The sequence below is a fragment of the Triturus cristatus genome, chromosome 1_2 (genome assembly GCF_964204655.1).
Source record: "Triturus cristatus chromosome 1_2, aTriCri1.1, whole genome shotgun sequence".
NCBI lineage: Eukaryota > Metazoa > Chordata > Amphibia > Caudata > Salamandridae > Triturus > Triturus cristatus.
The window spans coordinates 442,546,031-442,569,512 of NC_140580.1; the positions used below are offsets into that span (position 1 = coordinate 442,546,031).

The following is a 23,482-nucleotide window of genomic DNA, read 5'->3' on the forward strand; positions in this document are numbered from 1 at the left end:
TCTAAAGTGGAGTGTTGCAACTTGTAAAGTTGTTGTCCATCAGTCAATATGAACACAGAAAATGCAGCGTCTTTAATGTATTAACCTGACGCCCTGCCATCGAAAAGGGCACAGCTTTAAGATCTCTGAAGAAGCTTCTGATGCTCAGGCACTGTATTCCTGAACACTGGGCTCTTTCCAATTTTCACTTCTAAATATTTTTCAATCTTAACTTAATTAAATGTTTGGAAATGTGTTGCCAGAACCCCATTCAGAGGGCGACAGGGCGTAAAGGAGCTACTGGGCCCAACCATGGGTGTTAAGTGCTTTTAATCTTGATGTTGTGCTGGTCCAACCTCCTATGGATCCTGAGCAACTGGGCCAAGTACCCCTTCTGCACTTGTCTGTCAGTGGTAGTGTGGGTCAAGCAGTATAATGCTTCTCAGGGGAGAGGGGGATGTGTAGACCCAGGGGAGTGAACAGACACTCAACTCAACATATGTTCAGCAGCGGCAACAAATGGTTGCCCAGTCAAATACTTGGGTTTATGGAAAAAGGAATATATATATAATATTATGAACACAAAGTAATATGACATTTACAAACAATACACACAATTCCCTGAAGTATTTCATAGGCAGGTCCCAGAGACTCACTGACCTCTCACTAGCAGTAGTGGTTATTCCCCATTCACTATAGTCAATGTTCAGGTTAAGCCTCACTAGTAGTCAGAGTCTCGGGAGCCCCACTCCTTATTAAGGTCAAATGTGTTCCAGCACCTAAGCGCGATCTGGCAGGACAGTTTCTCTGGGGCCATCAGGCCCATAAATCAGTTCTACCTGCACCAGCAGGATCTTAATGACCAGAGGGTCTGAGTGTGCTTCCTTCATGGGAGCTGGAGCTGCAGTGGCTGCTTACAATAGGTGTCTATCACATGTGGCTCGGGAGGGACAGCTTGCAAGTTTCTTCTAGTTCCTTATTTGCTGTCCTGCAGCTGGCGGGGGCGGGGGGGGGGGGCGGGTTCTCAATTCTCCTCCGATGGAGATGCGTTTTGTGAGATCCTCCCCACAGATTAGGAGTTTGCCCTACTCCTGATGCTGGTCCTCAGTCATGACCGGGCTCATTTGGGTCAGCATGGTGGCCGCCTTCCTCCTTTGGCTATCTTGACCAGACAGCGCTTCTTGCCTTGTCCCAGGGCCTCCTTTGACATACAGGGTCACCGTTCTCCCTCTGTACATGGGCTTTAGCCTGATCGGCACAGCAACAATCTTCATGGTGGTTCCACCTGGCATCTGCTGTCACCGGCTTACAACCTGCATGCGGGTGTTGACCCAATCGGTGCAGCAAAGTTCACGGCTCACTTCACAGCGCCCTCCTCTGGCATACAGGAGTCATTGACTTTCCACTGCACACGGCCAATTACTCGATAGGTGCTGCACTTGTCTCCTCACACCTTGCAACAGGGATCCATTTGCCTGGCTCCACCAGTGGACATTGCTACCTCCAACACGTTCCTCTCCCACACAGGGCACAGTGGTCTTGTTAAGCTGCCAGGCACTAGTGCTTCAGGCTTCAGGTGGTCTTAGATTCCCTGGGTGACATCCCTTCACACACCTGGGACACTGGCAGGCCATGGCTCCCAGTTCTGGTCACAGGCAGAAGTCTTGCAGAGCTTCTCCTCCTCTCACAGCCCAACTGACTGCTTGATAGTTGACAATTTTGGGGGTCCCAACCACCCCTTGTTATAGGCCATTTAAAGATACCCTATGTGATGTTGAGCCTGTGTCTTTGAAGCTTATTTTTAGGGGCCTGCTTCCTTTTGAGGTTCTCTCTCCGCTGCTCTCTCTAAGGAAAAATTATTTCACTGCAGGAGTCTCTCCAAATCTAATAGCCCCAGAACACAGGCCATGGTTGTGACTAGAGGTTCACACCTGGATTTCAACCACTGTGATATATGTATAAAAAGCTACCAGAGGGCCTCAGCCCTCATCTTTAAAATTCTTTTATCAGCTCCATCTCCTTACTGGGATGTGCATAGGCCCCTTGTGACCTCTGTCTAAATCAAAGAGCACTCTTTAAAGTGTACTAAAGAGCCTGGCTCTCCCTTCCTTGAGTGTGTCCCTCCCAGCTTACAGGAGTGCTGGAATCCACAAATCTGTTTAGGTGATTACTGTACATCCTCTCCTCATGTTCCTCCAGTCCTGGATCTCCCAAAATGGAACCCAAGGTATTTCATATATTGCACCATTCACAGACACACATACATCCAGGACGTGCATATAACATACATGCTCTGCACAGCAATCCATCATGTATTGTACAATTAACAGGTACACATAAGCCCAGCATCTACACATACTGCACAACACTGTATATCTCTCGATTGCACATCACACAGACACACATACATCAAGCACATGCAGATCACAAATGCACTGCCCAACACTACACACCCAACCGATGTAGGCCACAGGTGAGTTAAGCACACAGCAGTGGAACTTTAAATAAGTGAGCATATATGTCTTACTCCAGTGATGCAGGTTAAGACCTGTTCACTCCTACTGATCACTACACAGTATGCTGCCACCACTGCTCATGCTGCTTAACTCCTGGTGCCACTGAAACCAAGCTACACCTGTCTGAAGAGCCCCAACTAGGGCGAAACTGGTCTATGGTTGCTTGTGTTTTAGTTCGGAGAGGGCTTGGCTGTTCAAGCTTGTCTGTTCCTATCGGAGGAGGGTACAGGCTCATTTGCATGTGCCTGGGACTAATATGAGGTGGCATGGTGGGCAAAAGAACGATTGGTTGGAATGCTACCCAGAGCGGCTGGCAGTGGTTAGACTTATTGCAAGCATCCTCTCAGCACCTTTTGTGTGTTAACTCCTGGCAAAGGCAGTAGCCATTCACCACTATGAGGATAGCTTGGAGCGCCCCTTCTGGTCCAAAAGGGCTGCAATCCATGAGACAGGCCTATGTCATGGTGCACTAATGTGAACTGTGCTCGCCCACGATCACAGAAATCTGCATTAGAGATCCAGACATCATTACAGCTAGAGCAATCGGGAAAGGGATGCACGTCCATCACAATGCTAGGGCTCATTTCCATCCCAACATGTATTGTTTCATTTCCCACTATTAGGAAAGGTTTCGCTATTTGTGAAATGCCCTTTGTGCGGCAACCAAGAAATCTGTAAAGGGCTTCACATGTTCTTCATGCTTCGTCTCCGGATTACCACACCATGGAGAAGTGCCTGCTATCCTGGGAAATGTGTAGAAAAGCTCTTAAAGACAAACTGGGAATTTGCTTCAGAGGTAAAGATTACGCAGGAGCTTCCTTAACTGCTCAGGGGTCCTGAACCAAAAAGAAGCCACGGGTGCTATTGTCAGTACCTCATTAATGTTCAAGACCTCTTTAGAACCTCCACCTGTGATGGGATAGGAAAAGAAGGATCACTGGTTAAGAGATTCCTTGTACATCTGATCACCTTTTCCCCTGCAGAGTCAAAGGCATCCGCATTCGAGACGAGAGCCTAATTTATGTCAAGTCATTTGATGTAGTGGCGCTTACCATCAAGAAAGACCAGCTCTGTCTACATGTCACTGAGGCACTCAACCTAGAGTGATACAGCACCTAGAGCTAGACACCAAACTATTCTTATCACTGCCCAAAGCATCATATAGAGGAGAGATATTTATTTGATCCATCAAGGCGACATTGACACCATTCTCTGGACCATTACCTCTGAATCCTCCTCCTAAATGAATACTGTCTCCATCTTATGGGATTTCTGAAAGTCGGGGTATGATCGCATCACGACTGCCAGTGCCAACAAAAGGAAAACCACATGTTGCTCTTCTGAAAGAGGAACAATCCCTCTTCCTAGAATGTAAACTCCTAGGCATTAAACAAGTTTGAATTCATTAGGGGGCTTATACACCTATCGCACCTACCAGATCTTTGATATAAAAAGTTCTCCTACTGATGCAATTATGATTTTCCAGGAGGTTCATGCAGGAGGCCCCACCCAGTTAGTTCAATATTCCTATAGAAAAGCCTTTGTAAATGTTACCTTAAAACATTGGGACATTGCCATGCTTTATGTTCCATTGTTCCAGGGACCTGATCTATGCAGATTTTTCAGATGCTAGTAGTGAGGAGGCAATTTTATTTGAGGCTGCAACGAAAACCGAGTAGATGATTCAGTGCTACACACCATGGTGAAGCATGCTCATTGAAAGCAGCATGCACCGTTTCTCTGCATCAATGGCACCACTCATTATGGAAATGAATCGGGAGGATTGCTAGGAACGACCACAAAGAAAAAATTACAGTCTAGAAAGAAGGCTTCCAATTTTCAAATAAGATCCTCTGCATTTGGCTGATGCAACATACCGATCAGCATAGAGATACTGTAATGGCATAGTTTTTCAATTAGCTTCTTGACCATCCAGAACAGTCTTGAAGACAGAAATCCACTACAAACTCATGTCTTCATTTCTCAGACACAATTTTTCTGCTCTCATGATGATTAATAAATGCACTATATGACGCTGAACCATACAGCCTAGAGAAGTGTGTGCTTGGAGAGATAGATGGAATACTTTGACACTATAGATTGGAATGCCATTACCAGCTGCACTGAGTCCAACAACTTTGATTATAGCAGCAGCAACAGCTGCATCTCGATAAAAACCAACAGCAGCTACAGAGCAATGATTACCCCACACCACCCTAAACATTGCTGCCCCTTTCCTCATTCAGGAAGGAGTAGATTTTTCAATACTTGCTGCACCATGAGAATCAATATACAGTCTCTCATCATTCCCCATCAACTATCAACAACAAATGTTCACCATATGCATTTTCAGTAGGTTCCCCTATTGCAACAAGAAAAAGCAATAGAACAAATAACAAAGCGTCACTAACAAGGTTAGATTCTATAAAGAAAAAAGGGGTTCAGTCCTACCTTTGTCTTCAGAAAGACCAACAAGTGGATAAGCATTCGAACTTCAGGATCTTGGCATAGCATCAGAATTCTCCACAGTCACAATGGGGGGATTGGATCAATGCCAAGGGCCTGCCTTGCACTTATTTTAACATTCATATTACTCCAAAAAAAGACATTCCTAGAGTTTATGGTAGGATTGCAAACTGTGTCAAATGAGGTTCTTAGAAAAAATAGTTTCAGGATATGCATCAAAATGAGTACACGTTTGCCAAATTTAAGCAAGTTGTATCTTTACCTAATGCAATAACCTTTCTTTATTCTCTCCAGAAAGCAAATGTGACTGCATTAAAATCTGCACAACTTGCTAAAATGTCTGAAAGCCGCCTGGCAGAGATATGGGTGAAATTGATTGATCAACTAATAGAAGACGCTAGGTATGATCTTTTTTTTCTTACATTTTTCCCACTCTGTCATCATTTGTACAGAAAATAAGGATTGTCCGTTGTGTGAGCAGTGAAAAGATACTTAGATTTTTTTTCTAGAACCTGAAATCTGTCAAAGAATCTCCTAAGATAAATGTCCTGTTCTTTTAAATTATAGGTTACCTGATATACACTGTTCCAAAAAAATAATCTATTAAAGGACTATGGTTTAACTCTTATCGTCCCACTCCACGATCTCCAAAACATTCATGCCAATTACATGCTCTCCACAGTGCAAATTCAGAAATGTTGGAGTTCTAGGCATGTGAGCTGTAGATCACCTACTTTGCATACTCCTTTCATCTAGTGTTGGGTCCGGATGTTTGCGAGTGTTTTTTCTACTAAGAAGTCTTTCTAGTCCCAAGGTCGGTGACTCCTTTTTTCAGTGATGTTGCGCATGGGCATCAACTCCATTGTTAGATTGTTTTTTTCCGCCATCGGGTTAGGACGTGTATTTCTGCGCTCTGCATCAAAACTGGTGCGCATTCCAATCTACCCACGTTGGTATTGTTTTGAACGCGTATCCCACTTCTCCACATATAGTATCTGTAGAGGAAAACCTCTATTTCAATCGAAGATCTTGGAAAGATCATCTGGCCTAACCGCGTCGGTCCACTTCACAGTTGATGGAACGGACTCCATTTAAAATTTGCCCTTTGTGTATGCACACCGACTTGCAAGAAGTGTACAACTTTTGCTTGTCTCCGGGGCACAGCGAAGAAGACTGCGATGCGTACAAATCATTCTGATCGAACAAAATCCTCCGTGATCATCGGACTCGACGTCGCGAGATGCCAAAATGTCGAATACACGCTGGACTTCTTCAGTGAAGGATCCGAGCAAGAATTTGATGCTCAAGGGGCCGAAGAAGAACCAGAGGAACTTGTCTCCATCCCATAATCCAACTCAGTCAGAAGAAGACTTGCCACAAGGTCAACGTACTGTGAGTACCGAACGCCCCATAACCCAAAATCCAACTCGGCTGAAACCAAAAGCTTCGGTCCCACCCCCGCCTTCGGGCCACGGTCAGCACCGACAAAATGTTTCCGACACCCCCCCTTAGGATCAGCACCGAAACAAGTCGCTAAGCCTTCCGGCTCGGGATCTAGTCGGCCAAAGACTGGCACCAAAACGTTCAGGCTTGAAGCAGAAAACTGCTTCGTAGCCGAAATCCTTGGTGACTCAGTCAAAGCCTCCTCCGGAACCGAAACCTTTGGCGCCCAAAAGTGATTGCACCCCGGCGCTGAAATCCTAGGCACCAAAACCTAAAACTGTGCCTCCAAAGCGGCAGGATCCGATTTTCGACGCCCCAACACTCAAATCAGACCCAAAACAAAAGGAATTCTACATCAATCCTGATATGGGCGTGTTCTTACTAAGTCACCTCACAAACGCAAACCTGATGATGGAGATGGGGGACAATTTTGTACCAATGAATCCCTGGAATGATTATCACATAGATTCACCTACAGATAACGACCAAGATCTTTACCCTGCAAAGCCACCCCCTCCTGACGACAATGTAGGACATCTAGAATTACTTGCTACAGCTGCAGAATATCATGGGGTGCAGTTACACAAGGAATCGCTAGAGGAAGATTTCCTATTTCAAACGCTCAGTACCACACATAGGGCTGGTCACACTCTGCCTATGCTTAAAGGCATGATGAGATATGCTGATGACGTCTTTAAAGAACTAGTGCGGGCTCACATTCTCACCCCCAGGATTGATAAATATAAAGCTGCTCCTTCAGATCCAGTCTTAATTAAAGGTAAGCTACCACTAGACTCTTTGATAGTCTCTAATGCCCGTAAATGGGCCAATTCACAGACTACAGGTGATGCTTCCTCTCCAGACAAAGAGTCAAAACTACTAGATGCCTCTGGTAAACGAGTAGCTGCCCAAGCAGCAAATCATTGGCGCATTGCCAACACTCAGACCCTGCTAGCCAGATACGATAGGGCACACTGGGATGAAATAGAGCCGTTGCTACAACACCTCCCGGATAAACACAAAGCAAAAGCCCAAAATTTAGTCCAGGAAGGGAAGCGCATATCCAATTCCTCTATAAGATGTGCTTTAGATGCTGCCGACACCAGAGCTAGAGAGATCAACACTAGTGTGTTATTAAGAAGACATGCATGGTTGAGGATTTGTGGTTTCAAACCAGAAGTACAACAGTCGGTTTTAAATAGTCCCTTTGACAAGGAACATCTGTTCCGGCCCGAAGTAGATAAATCATTAGAAAAAATTATAAAAGACCCGAGAGTTAGCTAAGTCTATAGGAGCTCTGCAATCTTCCCCCTAATCAGGGCTCCTTTCATCGCTCCTTCTACCGTGGGGGGTCCTAGACCATGTCCTCAGTCAATACTGCCACCTCTTACAAAGGCAACAATCAATCTTCCTCTACAAGGGGTTTCTTTAGAGGAGGATATAGAGGTAACAACAGCAAAAAGACAGAGGCAAGGGTTCTGCACCGCATAATTCTCCCTCACTCAACAAGCCATGACTTCCCTACACTTCCCCCGATCATCTAACACCTGTCGGGGGACGTCTTCTACAATTCCTCCCCATTTGGCAATCTATCACCACAGACAAATGGGTGTTAGGAATTATCTAACATGGTTATTACCTGAAGCATACCAACAATCCTCCAAACATACCACCACATTCTCACAGAATGTCATCAGAACATTTACATCTACTTCAGTAAGAAGTACAGTCTCTCCTCTCCAAAGGAGCCATAGAACCTGTGCCATTACAACATCAAGGACAGGTGTGTACTCCCTGTACTTTCTCATCCCCAAAAAGGACGGCTCCTTGAGACCTATTCTGGATCTCCGAGAACTAAACCTCTACATACTGTCAGAGTATTTCCATATGGTAACTCTTCCACTAGTGTTCCCGCTCTAACAGCGAGTGATTTTATGTCTACTTCAGACTTAAGATACATATTTCCATATTCCAATTCATCCCGCTCATCACAAATACCTCAGATTCATCATAGTGGGTCACCATTACTAATTCAAAGTGCTACCGTTTGGAGTCACCACTACTCCTGTGGTATTTACCAAATGCCTGGCAGTAGTCGCAGCATATCTCAGAAGACAACACATCCATGTCTTCCCATACCTGGATCACTGGCTCATCAAAGCCAGTACTTACCAAATGTGTCTCTAACACACTCAAACCACTATTCACTTACTTCACCAAACTAGGGTTTACAGTGACTTTGTTGAAGTCTCATCTACAGCCTTCCAACATGCGAACATATCTAGGAGCCACAATAGACGCTCACAAATCTCTAGCCTTGCCCAATACAGCCAGGATTCACAGTATTCAGTCCCTTCTCCCACCATTTCAGCCCAACTAATCATTGCCAGCTAGTCTTCATGCAACTGCTAGACATGATGGCGTCTTGCATTACAATTGTTCCCCACGCAAGACTTCACATGCGTCATCTTCAAGAATGCTTAGCAAATCAGTGGAACCAGTTGCAGGGTCGATTAACCAATCTAGTGTTGGTAGGCGGCTGCTCCCATCGCTCTCTGCAGTGGTGGAACCCTCAAAATGTATCCAAAGGGCAGCCCTCTCTCGACCCTGCTCCGCAGAAGGTTCTGACAGCAGACGCATAGCTCACTGGTTGGGGCGCTCACCTACAAAGTCGCACAATCCAAGGATTATGGACTCTAAAGTACAGAAGCCTTCAAATCAGTCACCTAGAGCTGCTAGACGGGTTTCTAGCGCTCAAAGCCTTTCAAACTCCTCTAATAGGCAAAACTGTCCTAGTCCGCACAGACAACATGACCGCTATGTATTGCATACAAAAACAGGGGGTAGACACACTCAATCCAACTGTCAAGCCTAGCACAAGCCATTTGGAAGTGGGACATACATCACAAAATGTATCTACTAGCAGAACACCTTCCAGGAGTAAACAATCAAATTGCAGACCTTCTCAGCAGACAGAGGCAGCAAATCCACGAGTGGGACCTTCATCCCCAAATCCTTCTTCCTTACTTTCAGGAATGGGAGTTTCCTCACATAGACACAGATCAAAACGCAAAATGCCCATGCTTTGCCTCCAGGTTCCCACACCCGCTCTCCTAAGGCAATGCCCTATGGATGAACTCGTCAGGGATATTTGCCAATGCTTTTCCGCTTCTCCCACTCATTCCGTTGGTAGTTCGGAAGCTCCGACATCATCCCTCAAACTCATTCTCATAGCTCCCACATGGGGACGTCAATTGGTTCACCACCCTCTTAGAGCTCTCAGTAGTTCCTGCATCTCAACTCCAGTCTCCTCACTCAGAGCCATGGAGAAATCGGGTATCCAAATCCCAAGGAACTAATCTTGGCGATTTGGCTCCTAAAGTCAGATTGGTTATTTACAATTACCACCAGACAGTATGAACATCCTAAAGGAGGCTAGGAGACCTACTACTAGGGTGTGTTATGCCGTCACCGTCATCCAAGCCCTCGTCAGCAGCAGGCTGGACTACGGCAACGCCCTCTACGCAGGAACCACGGTCAAGCTCCAGAAAAGACTCCCAACGCATTCAAAACGCATCTGGACGACTCATCCTCGGAATCCCTCGGCACAGCCACATCACCGCCCATCTGAGAAACCTGCACTGGCTCCCGGTCAACAAGAGGATCACCTTCAAGCTCCTCACCTATGCCCACAAAGCACTCCACAGCGCCGGACCAGCATACCTCAATGAGCGACTAACATTCTACAACCCGAACCGCCAGTTCCGCTCCGCTGACCTCGCCTTCGCCACCGTCCCATGCATCCGACGAACGACCACCGGAGGCAGATCATTCTCCCACCTCGCCGCCAAGACATGGAACACCCTCCACATCCATCTGCGAAAGACCCAGGACCTGCTGACCTTCAGGAGATTTCTTAAGACCTGGCTGTTCAATCAGTAGCTACTTCATCTCTCCACCTGCGCCGTGAGACCCTCACGGGTGAGTAGCATGCTCTATAAATGTTTTGATTGATATGCAGCAAAGTGGAAACGTTGGTTATATACTGTAACTATCAATTCCCTTGATGCTTCAGTACAAAACATCATATGTTAGCTTTTATAATTGCAGCAATCTGGATTAGTTTATACAGCCATTAGATTGCATTTAGCTGCAGTAGCTGCATGCTTAAACAGACAACACGTATATCTATTCAGAGTACCAGTGATTAAAGCCTTCATGGAAGGACTAAAGAGTAATACCACCAAGAGTTCCACCTGCACCAGTATGGAACTTGAACATAGTCCTTACATGGCTAATGGGTCCACCTCTTGAACCGATGCACAGGTGTCAGTTACAATTTCTCTCATGGAAGGTTGCCTTACTTATTGCAATCACTTCCCTAAGGAGACTCGTCAAACTCCAGGCCCTAACTATCCAGGAGCCTTTCTTTCAACTTAGCAAAGACAAGGTGGTTCTTCGAACCAATCCCAAATTTCTACCTAAAGTGGTTTCTGCTTTTCAGATCCATCAATCTGTTGAGCTACCAGTGTTCTTTCCTTAACCTGATTATGTAGCACAACAAGCTCCTCACACACTAGAGGTTATAAGAGCTCAACTATATTATGTAGAAAGAACAAAAGATTTTCTTAAAACAAAACAGCTTTTTGTTGCTTTTTCGCCACCACACAAAGGCAATTCCATCTCTAAATCAGGCATTGCAAGATGGATCGTGAAATGTATCCAAACAGGTTATGTGAAAGCGAAAAGAACCTTGATAACCACTAGAGCGCATTCCATGCACAAAATAGGGGCTACTATGGGCTTCTTAGGGAATATTCCCTTAGCTGACATCTGTAAGGCAGCAACATGGTCTACACCGCACACATTCACCAAACACTATTGTGTAGATGTGTTAGCGTGGCAACAAGCTAATGTAGGCCAGGCAGTACTTAAAACATTTTTTCAAACAGCTGCAAGAGCTACAGGTTAGCCACCACTTTCGGAGGATAGTGCTATATAGTCTATGCAAAGCATGTGATCTACAGCTCACATGCCTCGAACGGAAAATGTGACTTACCCAGTAAGCATCTGTTCTTGGCATGTAGAGCTGTAGATTCACATGCGCCCACCTGCCTCCCCAGGTATCTATACCTGTTGCAGTTCTTTCTTATCTTGTATAAATGCGTATGGACATCTTTATTCTACTTTTACTATCTCCATTCTCACCCTCTGCGGGAAAACAATCTAACAAAGGCGTTGATGCCCATGCGCAATATCACCAAAAGGAGTCACCTGCCTCGTGACTGTAAAAACTTCTTTGAAGAAAAACAACTTTTAAACATATGGACTCAACAATAGATGGCAAGAGTATGCAAAGCATGTGAATCCACAGCTCTACAAGCCAAGAACAGATGCTTACTGGGTAAGTAACATTTTCCTTATGCGTCATTCTGGTTGCAATTTCAGTCCGCTAACCAGTAGCCATCCATCCCATTAATGCACAGAGTGAAATTACCTGACAGATATTGATCTATGAGACAGTTAGGTGGGAGGTTGTGCATTCTTACTAACAGCAATCTAAAAGGGGTTATGTCTTTCTTGGGTGTGGCGGTCAATAGTCCATTTTCCTCAAAAATCATGGTTTTGGAAGAGGATTGTAAAGATACTTGGCTCGTAAACAGGCCATCTATCCGTGAGGTGTCAACTATTTCATATTTCTTTTTGTCTGCAACCCAGTTCTCTAAAAGTTTCAATCCCACTTTTAAACAAATTCGTATTCCTCAATAGTTCAAGCATCCTTCTCAAAGGATTGAACTATTGTACAGGCCCAATACTACTTTACTAGCCTCTTGGACACCTTAAAGATAAACACTCCATTTATTCATTAGGTGGCAAGTCATTTTCTCTATTGTGATGTACACACGTATAGTGGTGGTACATGTACTGGTGATTACACATACACTGGTGGTACAGTTGCAACTTCACAGCATAAATCACTGTGCTGCTGTATGAACTTAACTTAGTGTTGCAGAATTTGCCCATTTCAGTCTATTTTAGTGCAGTGCTATTACAGTCCTGCATGCATGGTGTAAATATGCCACAATTTATGACTGTGCCACATATAAAGATGAGAAATAGTTCAGAACTGCATAGCTCATTAGGCTCAAAATTATCTAATATCATAAGAATATTAATAACTAATTGTTATAGCACTTCATACCCTAGTGATGACATCTCGATGGTACTGCACTGGCCTGTGCTGGCTTTAAGGCGGTGTAACGGGTGCCATCGCAATAGGCACCATGGTTAAGGGGACATCATTTGAATGACAGACTGAGGAGAGATAAGGGCAGCCTGAAGGGATCTTTGTGTGTGCCGCATTTTTAAATGGGATAACAACAATATGCTAACTCTGGTGTACTTTATGGAGAGATCTGTGATTTTTCTACAGATGGTTTTGACTCGTGCTAAAGTAGGCATAAAGGATGAATGTTATTTCAGCAAAGCATAAGGTGTGTATCATGAATAAAACGCGTTTATATTTTTTGTAGCTCACTCAGGGGGTTATTGCTTTTGTCACAATGATCATTCTGTTACTTGCACTTGAGGCAAGTTGCCATCCTTCTAATATAGCTCAATGAGCTATGACCTGGCATCAAAGTGCTGCATGCAAACTGAAAGGCATGGATTTAGAACTGTTTTTCTTTTTTCTAAACATTTAATCATTCTAAGGTTGCTAAAAAAAGAATTGCTAAGGGTAGTAAGTAATAAAATGTTATTAGTATAGACAACCCGAAATACTTCACGCTAGACGTGCATCACAACCTGGTGCAAACTGTTTTTGGATTTGGTATGAGCACCAATCTTGGAGTGTGGTGTAAAGTAGCCCTACAGCAACGTGAATTAGCATTATGCTCTACTTTGCGCTATTCTGTGTCAATGAGATGTACCATGGGTGGTGCAGGGACGTTCCCATGCTACCACCAATGTATTTTAATCCCAAACTACTATCATTGGTAGAAAGGGATTTGCATCACAATTTACACCACCTCATAGTAGGCATAGCTTTTCAGCATATATACAAAGTGGTAAAGTATTAAACCTGGTCAAAACATAGAATTGTGTAGTAGAAGGGTACCCTTTCAGTACAAAACCTATGCTTATGGTGCAAGGGCGTGTGTGTGTTAGTGCATGGCAATCTATGGTAAGCCAGCACTAGGGGGAAGAGCAAAACCCTTATGTGGTTGTAGGAATGGTGCTTTTGTGCAGATTTACTTTTTTCACACAACATAGAGCAGTAACCAAAGTTGTTGTGTTGTGTGAAAACAGTAAATCAGCCTCTGTTTTTCTCCACATGAAGCACTATTAACAAGTAATGCCTACGAGTATGGGTGACGGGTGACTCCAAGACCTTGTAGCCCTCATTCTTATGTAAAGTTTCCTATACATTGATTTACACATTAATTCACTGTCTCTGTATAATATATGTGCTTGTGTGGGATGCACAGATTTCGGATACCCTCAATTGGTATGAGTAACACTATAAAGCAAATTAAATATGAGAGGGGCTCTGATTGAGGGTGGTAGTGAGTGAATCTGTGAAGCATGTCACCGTGGCCTGTGAGGCAGGGGTCGGCAACAAAGATTGTTACACTGAGCACTATCAAGGCCGATTCTTCTGTTAGCTGGAGCTAACCAGGAAATCCTTCTTCATAGTTTTACAGGAAATATCAGTCCAGAATTCATTTCAGAATATGTTCCACTGGTTTCCACTGTCTCTTCCCATTTGCCCTGTGTGGAAAACAAAACGTGATTGTTGTATTGCTTGAATTAATATCGGCTTCTGGATATCTCTGGGTGGCAATGCTGTCCGTTTTGCACACCACAACTCCTCAGTCCATTGGCTCAGTGAGCATAATTAGATTGACTAGACTGTCCTTCATAGTAAGTACCAGCAATCCAACAATATATTTTGTGTTTTCCACACCGGGTTAATGGGGAGAGACTGGGGATATTCAGCGAAAAGCATACAGGACTGATATTCAATCCACCCATCAGTTTTTATCTTGGGCAGAATAATCTATTCAAAGTCAAACTTAATTGAACAAATCCTAAACTCACCCTCTTGGACCATGCAGGATTTGCAATGTGGGTTTTGGATTGTTGCAACCTCCGAGAAACCATTTCAACAACATGGTGCTGTATGATGCTCTCATTGGGTGTATGTTGCAACATGGGCTGCTCATCCTGCTCTACTCCTAGCATTCAGCTCTTATGTGATTCTTTGCTTTTAGAGCAGTGGTAGGTTCTCCCATGATCTGCACACCTCTAATATTATCTCAGGTCTTCATTAACCATTGTAAATGCATCTGTCTTGATTTTTTTAGCTTGTACAGTTTGAAATAGGAGTTTGATGTTATTTAAAGCAAAAATCCTGTGATGTTAACCATTACCAGTGGCTTGCCTGGTATTTTGCATTATAGATTAGAGGAATCCTGACAAATGACAGTGACTTAGAAAATGAAATACAATACATCAGTTGGTTGCAGAAGCCAGGCCTGTTTAAGATATTCTCTGATCTAACTGTGCAGCTGTTGCAAAGTTGAATGTGGAAACCTATTTAACACTACTACTATATTACATACCATTTTGTTGAGCTTTATCTAACCTGAACTCTCCTAAATAAAATGGAAGACCGCAATCAATTTACTTAGTTTTCTGCTCTTGCCGGTGTCCGCTATCAAAGCTTGAAGAGTTAATGTTTGTTGTTTTAGAATGTGTTATAGAATATATCATGGGTCTTATTTCTGCATAAAGCTTCCAATTTAATGACAAACTCCCTTATTTAACTAATAGCCACAGTCTGAATAGATAAAGATAGCATAAAGTTGATTAAGCAGTTCATTAATGTCTTTCCAATGAGTATATCGTTCTGTTAATTTAAAGATTTTACGGTGGTGAATGAATTTGAGAACTTGTGATGGATATATATTTATATGAATGGATTGCCTGTATTTTTCTGATGGAAAATGTTTAAAATGTGTATGAAGTGAACAATCTCTAATTGTAGTGCAATATGATCAAGTGGATTTTATTTCTCTTTTAAGGCACCCATTGCCTTCTTTGGATGGAAAACCCAATATAACTGTGCTCGATAAGCAGATCTCGAAACTCCGTCTCAACTCAATCAACCGCATTCTTGAGTCAGCTGGGACTATGAGAGCAGAGGCCACCGATGTAGTAGCCACGCTGCCGGAAATCGAAGACTGGCTTGATAAGTTGGAGCAGTTAGCTGAGGAGGTGCGTAGTTTGGAGAACTATTGGTTGTCTGTAAATTGCTACATTTTCATACAGATGATTGAAAGTTCGTTGTTTAGCTCTGGAGCATACATTGCCCCACCCCTGGTGCATTTCCCTTAGTTTAGAGAAAACATCAGCCCTGATGATGAAAAGCAGGAGTTTGGTTTCTGCTTATTTTAAGACTGGAGATTTACTATTATTTAATACTGCTTTGGAAACTTATTGAGGTATTTGAACTGAACTACTTCCTATTCTCATTAGATCTGCATGCCTCCATCTGATGTCTTCATTTTGATATACCTTTGCTTATGCAGTAAACACAATGTCTAGACCTATATATAGATGTATATCACATAACTATGCCCAGAAGAAAGGTTTAAAGTATTCAATTACACCATATATCAATTGTATTTTGGAATTCTGTGGTGGTGGAGCACGGTTTCAAATGTTCTGTAAATTTACAAAGTCAAGTATTGGTGATAAATATTGAAGGGTGAACTGAAGCTTCAAAGCCAACAACAGAGTGGGCAGCATGCTGTACTGCTGGGAAAAGGTGGAAACATTGGCTACTGGGAGAAATGAAAATGTGCAGTAGCCAAACAGGGCTAGAGCTTATGATCTAGATTACTGGAGATTGCAAAGTTCGTTGAAAGGGGAAATGGCAGTGCAAAAGGTGATTTCCAAATATTTGTGGTCTAGCCAGAAAGGAGTATGGGACATGATGTGGGAGGATGTCCTCAGGGCCACTATTGTGTGCTTCACGTTTTTTTCCCAAACCCAATGTCCTGAGTGCAATTCAGGAACAAAACAGTTTACCTATGTCAGAAAGTGGATTTTGTTTGGGGGGGGGGGAGGGGGAGGGGGGGGGGTTAGTGGTTGGTCACCTCGGGCAATAATAGCACTAACTTGGGGTCAGCTCCAAAGGCACTTATTTAGCTGTAGCTTAACTCCCTAGTAGGTATAGCACAGAACAGACAGGCTTAACTTAGGGCAATGTGTAAATTATTTATGCAGTACCAAAACAATCACTAGCTAGTGGGTGAGGGTGACTCCTGGATACTCTCTAACTATTGGGGAGAAATGTTCCGTGGTGCAACCCTCCCCACTTTTGCAGCACATCTTGCTTGCCTTACTTCTTAAAATTCCACTGACCACCTCACTCCTAAAATACATAAAGGGAGAACCCTTCCTCCCTTGTTCTGAGCCTCTGAATCCACCGAAAGGTGTGGCCAGGTAAATGAGCAGTCACATCCCCTTGTTCGCTCCAAACCAGCTTGGGGGTACGTTTCCTCTCTGGGTTTGGGGCCAGCCCATCTAGTGTGGAACTTAGGGAAAAATGCTTTTCCTTCTTAAGGGCTCTCCCTCCATTAAACTATGACTGGGCAGGTTTCACCTCTGTTCCTTTCAAGCTAACAAAGTTCCTGGGCCCATGCCAGCTGACCTTCCTGAGCTTATGGGGATCATATGACCCTTGCCCAGTCATCCTGTCACCAGGGCTAACTTATTGCTTTGAGATCAGTTTTCACACCTTGTTAAGGTCAAGACCTGGCTGAGCAACTGATAGCAGGCTAATGCAAATTAGAAAAGTTACTTTTCCTAAATATGTGTTCGAGGCATATGAGCTGCAGATTACACACTTGTGCATAGATCGCCATCTGGTGATGGGCCCGGATGGTTGCAGTTTGTTTTTCCTCTTGGAAAGTCTTTGGAAGTCAAGAGGTCGGTGACTCCTCCTCTGGATCGTATTGCGCATGGGCTTCGGCTCCACCCTCATATTGTTTTTTTCCGCCATCGGGCTCGGATGTGATCTTCGCGCTCCGGTTCCGAACAGCTTCCAGTTTGACGGTCGACGCACAATCCTCACCCTAAACCGCGGTATTGTTTCGATTGCGATCTCCCCCACTCGACGCGCCTTCTCATCGGCACAGACCTTCAGTTCCAGTCGTCGACGGCGGCCTTCGGGCCTCTCCAAGCTTCGGTCCTGGCTAATGGAAAGGACTCCATTTAAAAAGTGCCCTCGATGTGGGTCCAAATTCACCCACACCGATCTCCACTAGGTATGCAATCTCTGCCTCTCCCCTGAACACGAGGCTCGAGACTGTCCGGCGTGTAAGTCCTTCCGGTCCAAAAAGACTATTCGGGACCGAAGAGCCAGAAGAACTATGGTGCACTCCTCGGCGACGATTCCAGACGACATCTTCGGAGAAGGCATCAACGCTCCAGAGCGGTACACCAAAGAGGGCCTCGTCAGCGCTTCCGAGGCCGATGACTCAGATGTGGAGGACATCACCCCGGCGCAGAGGGTCGTGAGTACTGATCCCCCCCCCCCCCCCACACCTCTGCCGGCACCGAAAAAGGCTCCGGTCACGCCTTCGCCTCCGGGCCTAGGTAAGACCAAAGACACTGCTTCCAACACCCCACCTTCGGGCCCGGTGAAGAAGTCAAGCAAGCCTTCCGGCGGCTCAGGCTCGAGCCAGCCTCTCCCCGGTGCCGATAAACACGCTTCGGCACCAAAAAAGAAGCCGACCCCCATATCGACACCAAGCTCTGCACCGAAGCACTCTGGGTCGAAACCCAGCTCTTCGGCATTGACACCACCTTCGGTGCCGACCAAAGCAGACAAGGCCACCGGCACTGATACTTCGAGGCCGAAATCCATCTCGGCTCCTACCAAACGTCCAGAGGTTCCCAAACCAGGTTTCAAACAGCGAACCGGCACGGAAAAGCCTAAAAAGACAACGGTCCCGACGCCTTCGGCGCCGACGGACAGACCAGCCTCACCGGACTTATTTACACCGGATCCCTTGCAGAAAACACTCACCAAGGATCCAAAAACTGGACATTTGACACTTTCTTCCAAAAAGACATTTGGAGAAGCCTGCTCCACCTCCGCCTCCAAAGAGGAAGGACTCTGCTACCTCTCCGTTCAGGATACCTTCCCCACCTCCTCCACCTTCTCCACCTCCACCCCCTCCGCCTTCTCCACCCCAACCTCATCGTTCTCCCACCCCTTCTCCACACGATGATGATGATCACGGGGACCCATATCATGACATAGGGGATGTCCCCCAGGACCTACCCACAGGGGACCCCACTCCTACAGGATCCCCAGACCCATGGGATGACTACAATATCCCTGATATCCCCAACGTCCCACAAGATGACCTTTACCCCTACAGGCCATCTCCACCAGAAGACTCATTGGGGTTCCACCATCTACTTCAAAGGGCGGCACACTATCACTGGGTAGACTTGCATACCGACCCCGTAGAGGAAGATTTCCTCCTAGACACATTCGACACCACACACAGGTCTACCTCCATATTACCTATGCTTAAAGGAGTGGTAAAGCATGCGCCAGAAGTTTTTAAGGACCCAGTTAGGGCCAGGGTCATTAACCCGCGCATAGAAAAGAAATACAAAGCTGCCCCCACAGATCCCTCCTACATCAGAGGGCTAGCGCCACTAGATTCCCCAATGGTGTCCACGGCACGCAAAAGGGCAAATTCCCAGGCGTCAGGCGAAGCACCACCACCTGACCGAGTCAAAGCTACTGGACGCATCAGGAAAGCACACTGCGTCACAAGCAGCCAATATGTGGCGTATCGCCAATACTCAAGCGCTATTGGCCAGATATGACAGGGCACATTATGATGAATTAGAAAGCATAATGCACCACCTCCCTGAAAAATATAAAGCTAGGGCCAACGAATTAATTCAAGAGGGTAAGACTATCACTAACACCTCTATACGCTGTGCCTTAGATGCGGCAGACACAGCTTCCAGGGCCATCAATACCAGCGTCCTCCTCCGTCACCATGCCTTGCTACGAATATCAGGGTTTAAACCGGAGGTACAAGCCTCCATCCTTAACCATCCCTTTGACCAGGAACATCAATTTGGCCCAAAGGTGGATGAGGCCCTAGAAAAAATGAAGGATACGGCGAAGTCCATGGGAGCCTTACAGTCACACCCTCCTAGACGCTCCTTTCGCTGCTCTTCCTTTCGGAGTACATCTAGAGGATACTCCTCAGACACCGCGTCCACATCGTACAAATCCCCCACTCAGTCCACCTTCACTAGGGGTTATCAAAGAGGCGGTTTTAGGGGTAACAATAATAAAGGCAGAGGCAAAACAAACAACGCCCGCTCTGCCACAACGCCTACCCAATTCTTCCCCCCCCCCCCCCCCCCCCCCCCCCCTCAGACCATTCCACTCTGGTCCAGGGCAGACTCCAACATTTCCTTCCCGTCTGGGCTACCATCACCTCAGACAAATGGGTGGCACAAATAATTCAGTCAGGCTACTGCCTAGAACTAATATCTACCCCCCAAACATTCCACCCAGGCAGCGCCCAATGTCACAAGAACATTTAATACTCCTAAAGCAGGAGGTAATCACCCTCCTACAGAAACAGGCAATAGAACCGGTTCCTACCAACAAAACATGGGAGTCTACTCCCTATATTTTCTCATACCAAAAAGGGACGAGACTCTGCGGCCCATCCTAGATCTCCGACCCCTAAACACATACATACACTCAACCATTTTCATATGGTAACACTTCAGCAGGTACTTCCGCTCATATCCCGAAACGACTTTTTGACCACCTTAGATCTAAAAGACGCGTATTTTCACATTCCGGTGCACAAAGCTCACCGCAAGTACCTCAGATTTGTAGTAGACGGACACCAATTCAAGGTGCTCCAGTTCGGAGTCACAACAGCGCCAAGGGTATTCACCAAGTGCTTAGCAGTGGTAGCAGCACATTTGCGAAGACAACACATCCACGTCTTCCCATACTTAGACGACTGGCTGATAAAGGCCGGGTCATACCATCAGTGTGTTCAACACACATCTACCACCATTCAATTACTCCACCAGCTGTGCTTCACAGTAAACCACCAGAAGTCCCACCCCCTACCATCCCACATAAAACAGTACCTCTGTGCCACCATAGACACCTCAAGGGCACTCGCCTACCCCAATCCTGCCAGGATTGCAAGCATTCAAGCTCTACGCGCAAAATTCGCACTACAACACTCCCTTCCAGCTCGAGTGTTTATGCAACTAATAGGGATGATGGCCTCTTGCATTTTCATAGTGCCTCACGCAAGACTCCAGATGCGTCCTCTCTAAGAGTGCTTAGCGCGACAATGGAACCAGCCCAGGGTCAATTAACAGATCTGGTGTTGGTAGACGGTCGCACCCATCGCTCTCTGCAGTGGTGTAACATCACAAACCTTTCCAAAGGTCGACCGTTCCTGGACCCGGTTCCTCAAATAGTACTGACAACGGACACATCGCTCTCCGGCTGGGGAGCTCATCTACTACACCTCACCATACAGGGCAAGTGGGCACCTCAACAAAAGTTACTCCTTATCAACCATATCAACCATCTGGAGTTACTAGCAATTTTCTTAGCCCTAAAATCTTTTCAAACTCAAATTTCAGGCAAGGCAGTCCTGATCCGAACAGACAACATGACAGCCATGTATTATATTCAAAAACCGGGCGGCACACACTCTCCACAGCTCTCTCACCTAGCACAGAGCATATGGAGATGGGCAATACCCCAGATAATCTTTCTCCTAGCCCAGCATGTTCCAGGAGTCCAAAACACAGTGGCAGATCTGCTCAGCAGGCAGACACAACAGATCCACAAGTGGGAGCTTCACCCGCAAGTTCTTCACCCGTACATTTGAATGTGGGGGCATCCACAGATAGACCTCTTCGCCACCCACGAAAACGCCAAATGCCCAAACTTCGCCGCCAGATACCCACACCCATAGTCCAAAGGAAATGCGATATGGATGAACTGGTCAGGCAGATTTGCGTACACTTTTCCGCCTCTCCCACTCATTCCACTAGTGGTGCGCAAACTAAAACAACACTCCCTCACACTAATTCTAGTAGCTCCAACGTGGGCCAGACAACCGTGGTACACCACACTGCTGGAATTATCTGTAGTGCTGCACCAAAAACTACACCTCTCTCCATACCTCTTAACCCAGAACCATGGAGAGATCCAACACCCGGACCCAGTGCAGCTCAACCTTGCGATCTGGCTCCTGAAATCCTAGAATTCGGATACTTAAATCTTCCCCCTGACTGTATGAACGTCATCAGAGAAGCTAGAAGACCTACCACTAGAGCGTGCTACGCCGCCAAGTGGAAACGTTTTGTTATTTATTGCCATAACAATACCATCAATCCACTGGACGTGTCCATTTAACACATCATAGGCTACTTACTCCACCTACAAAAGTGCAATCTAGCCTTTACGTCCATTTGACTACACCTCGCAGCTATTGCAGCTTACCTACAAAACAGGCAACATCTCTCACTTTTTAGAGTACCTGCCATTAAAGCCTTCATGGAAGGCCTTAAAAGAATAATTCCCCCCAGAGTGCCACCGTCACCTGTGTGGAACTTAAATATCGTTCTCACAAGGCTAATGGGGCCTCCCTTCGAACCTCTGCATAAATGCGAACTACAGTTCCTAACATGGAAAACCGCTTTTCTTGTAGCCATCACTTCCCTTAGAAGGGTCAGTGAGATACAAGCACTTACCATTCAAGGACCCTTTCTTCAAATGCACCGTAATAAGGTTGTTCTCCGTACCAACCCAAAATTCCTCCCTAAAGTCATTTCTCCCTTTCACCTAAACCAAACGGTAGAACTACCAGTATTTTTCTTGCAACCACAGACCGTTGCGGAAAGGGCTCTTCACACACTGGATGTCAAACGAGCCTTACTCTACTACATTCAGAGAACACAACCTTTCCGTAAGACCAAACAACTGTTTGTTTCTTTCTCTCCACCACACAAAGGTAACCCCATCTCAAAATCGGGGATAGCTAGATGGATTGTAAAATGCATTCAAATCTGCTACCATAAAGCAAAGCGAACGCTATCCATTCCCCCGAAAGCCCATTCTACATGAAAAATAGGGGCTTCCATGGCATTCTTAGGGAACATCCCATTAGATGATATCTGCAAAGCAGCTACATGGTCAACACCGCACACTTTCACCAAACACTATTGTGTAGATGTGCAAACTAAGCGACAAGCTAGTGTGGTATAGTCTGTACTCAAAACTTTATTTCAAACCACTGCAACAGATACGGGTGGTCGCCGCTAACGGTGGGTACTGCTATATAATCTATGCACAAGCGTGTAATCTGCAGCTCATATGCCTCGAACGGAATATGCTACTTACCAGTATGCATCTGTTCTTGGCATGTAGAGCTGCAGATCTACACACGCCCACCCACCTTCCCGGCTACCTTTATCTGTTCCAGTTCATCTTATTTAGATAGTACACACATGGGCATCTTCACTGTTACTACTACGCTCCATCTTTCCCTGCCGGCGAAAAACAATCTAAGGATGGAGCCGAAGCCCATGCGCAATACGATCCAGAGGAGGAGCCACCGACCTCGTGACTTCCAAAGACTTTCCAAGAGGAAAAACAAACTGCAAACTTCTGGGCCCAACACCAGATGGCGATCTATGCACAAGTGTGTAGATCTGCAGCTCTACATGCCAAGAACAGATGCATACTGGTAAGTAGCATGTTCCATTTCAAATCTAACTTCACTAATGAATTGGAATTTTAATAAAATAGGCTTTGAATGGATATTTTAGCCTTTTCCTGTCAAAACTTAGATTAAAGTTTATACTCTGTTCTTTGGCATTTGATGGGATCAAGCTACAGTCCTGCCAATGAAAATAGGTTTTAAGGTTGTCACTGGAAGAAAATACAAACTTTCATTTTACACATGTTCTACTTA

At 45.4% G+C, this 23,482-nt stretch overlaps 1 protein-coding gene across 5 annotated transcripts in view; it reads left to right on the forward strand.

Moving 5' to 3' along the window:
* Nucleotides 1-23,482, forward strand: part of MYOF (myoferlin) — a 591,005-nt gene that overhangs the window by 327,860 nt on the left and 239,663 nt on the right. For all 5 annotated transcript variants that reach the window (XM_085606131.1, XM_085606127.1, XM_085606128.1 and 2 more), the window contains 2 exons: nucleotides 5,256-5,362; nucleotides 15,494-15,686. In XM_085606131.1, coding sequence (XP_085462257.1) covers nucleotides 5,256-5,362; nucleotides 15,494-15,686 — 300 coding nt within the window. The remainder of the gene's footprint in view (nucleotides 1-5,255; nucleotides 5,363-15,493; nucleotides 15,687-23,482) is intronic.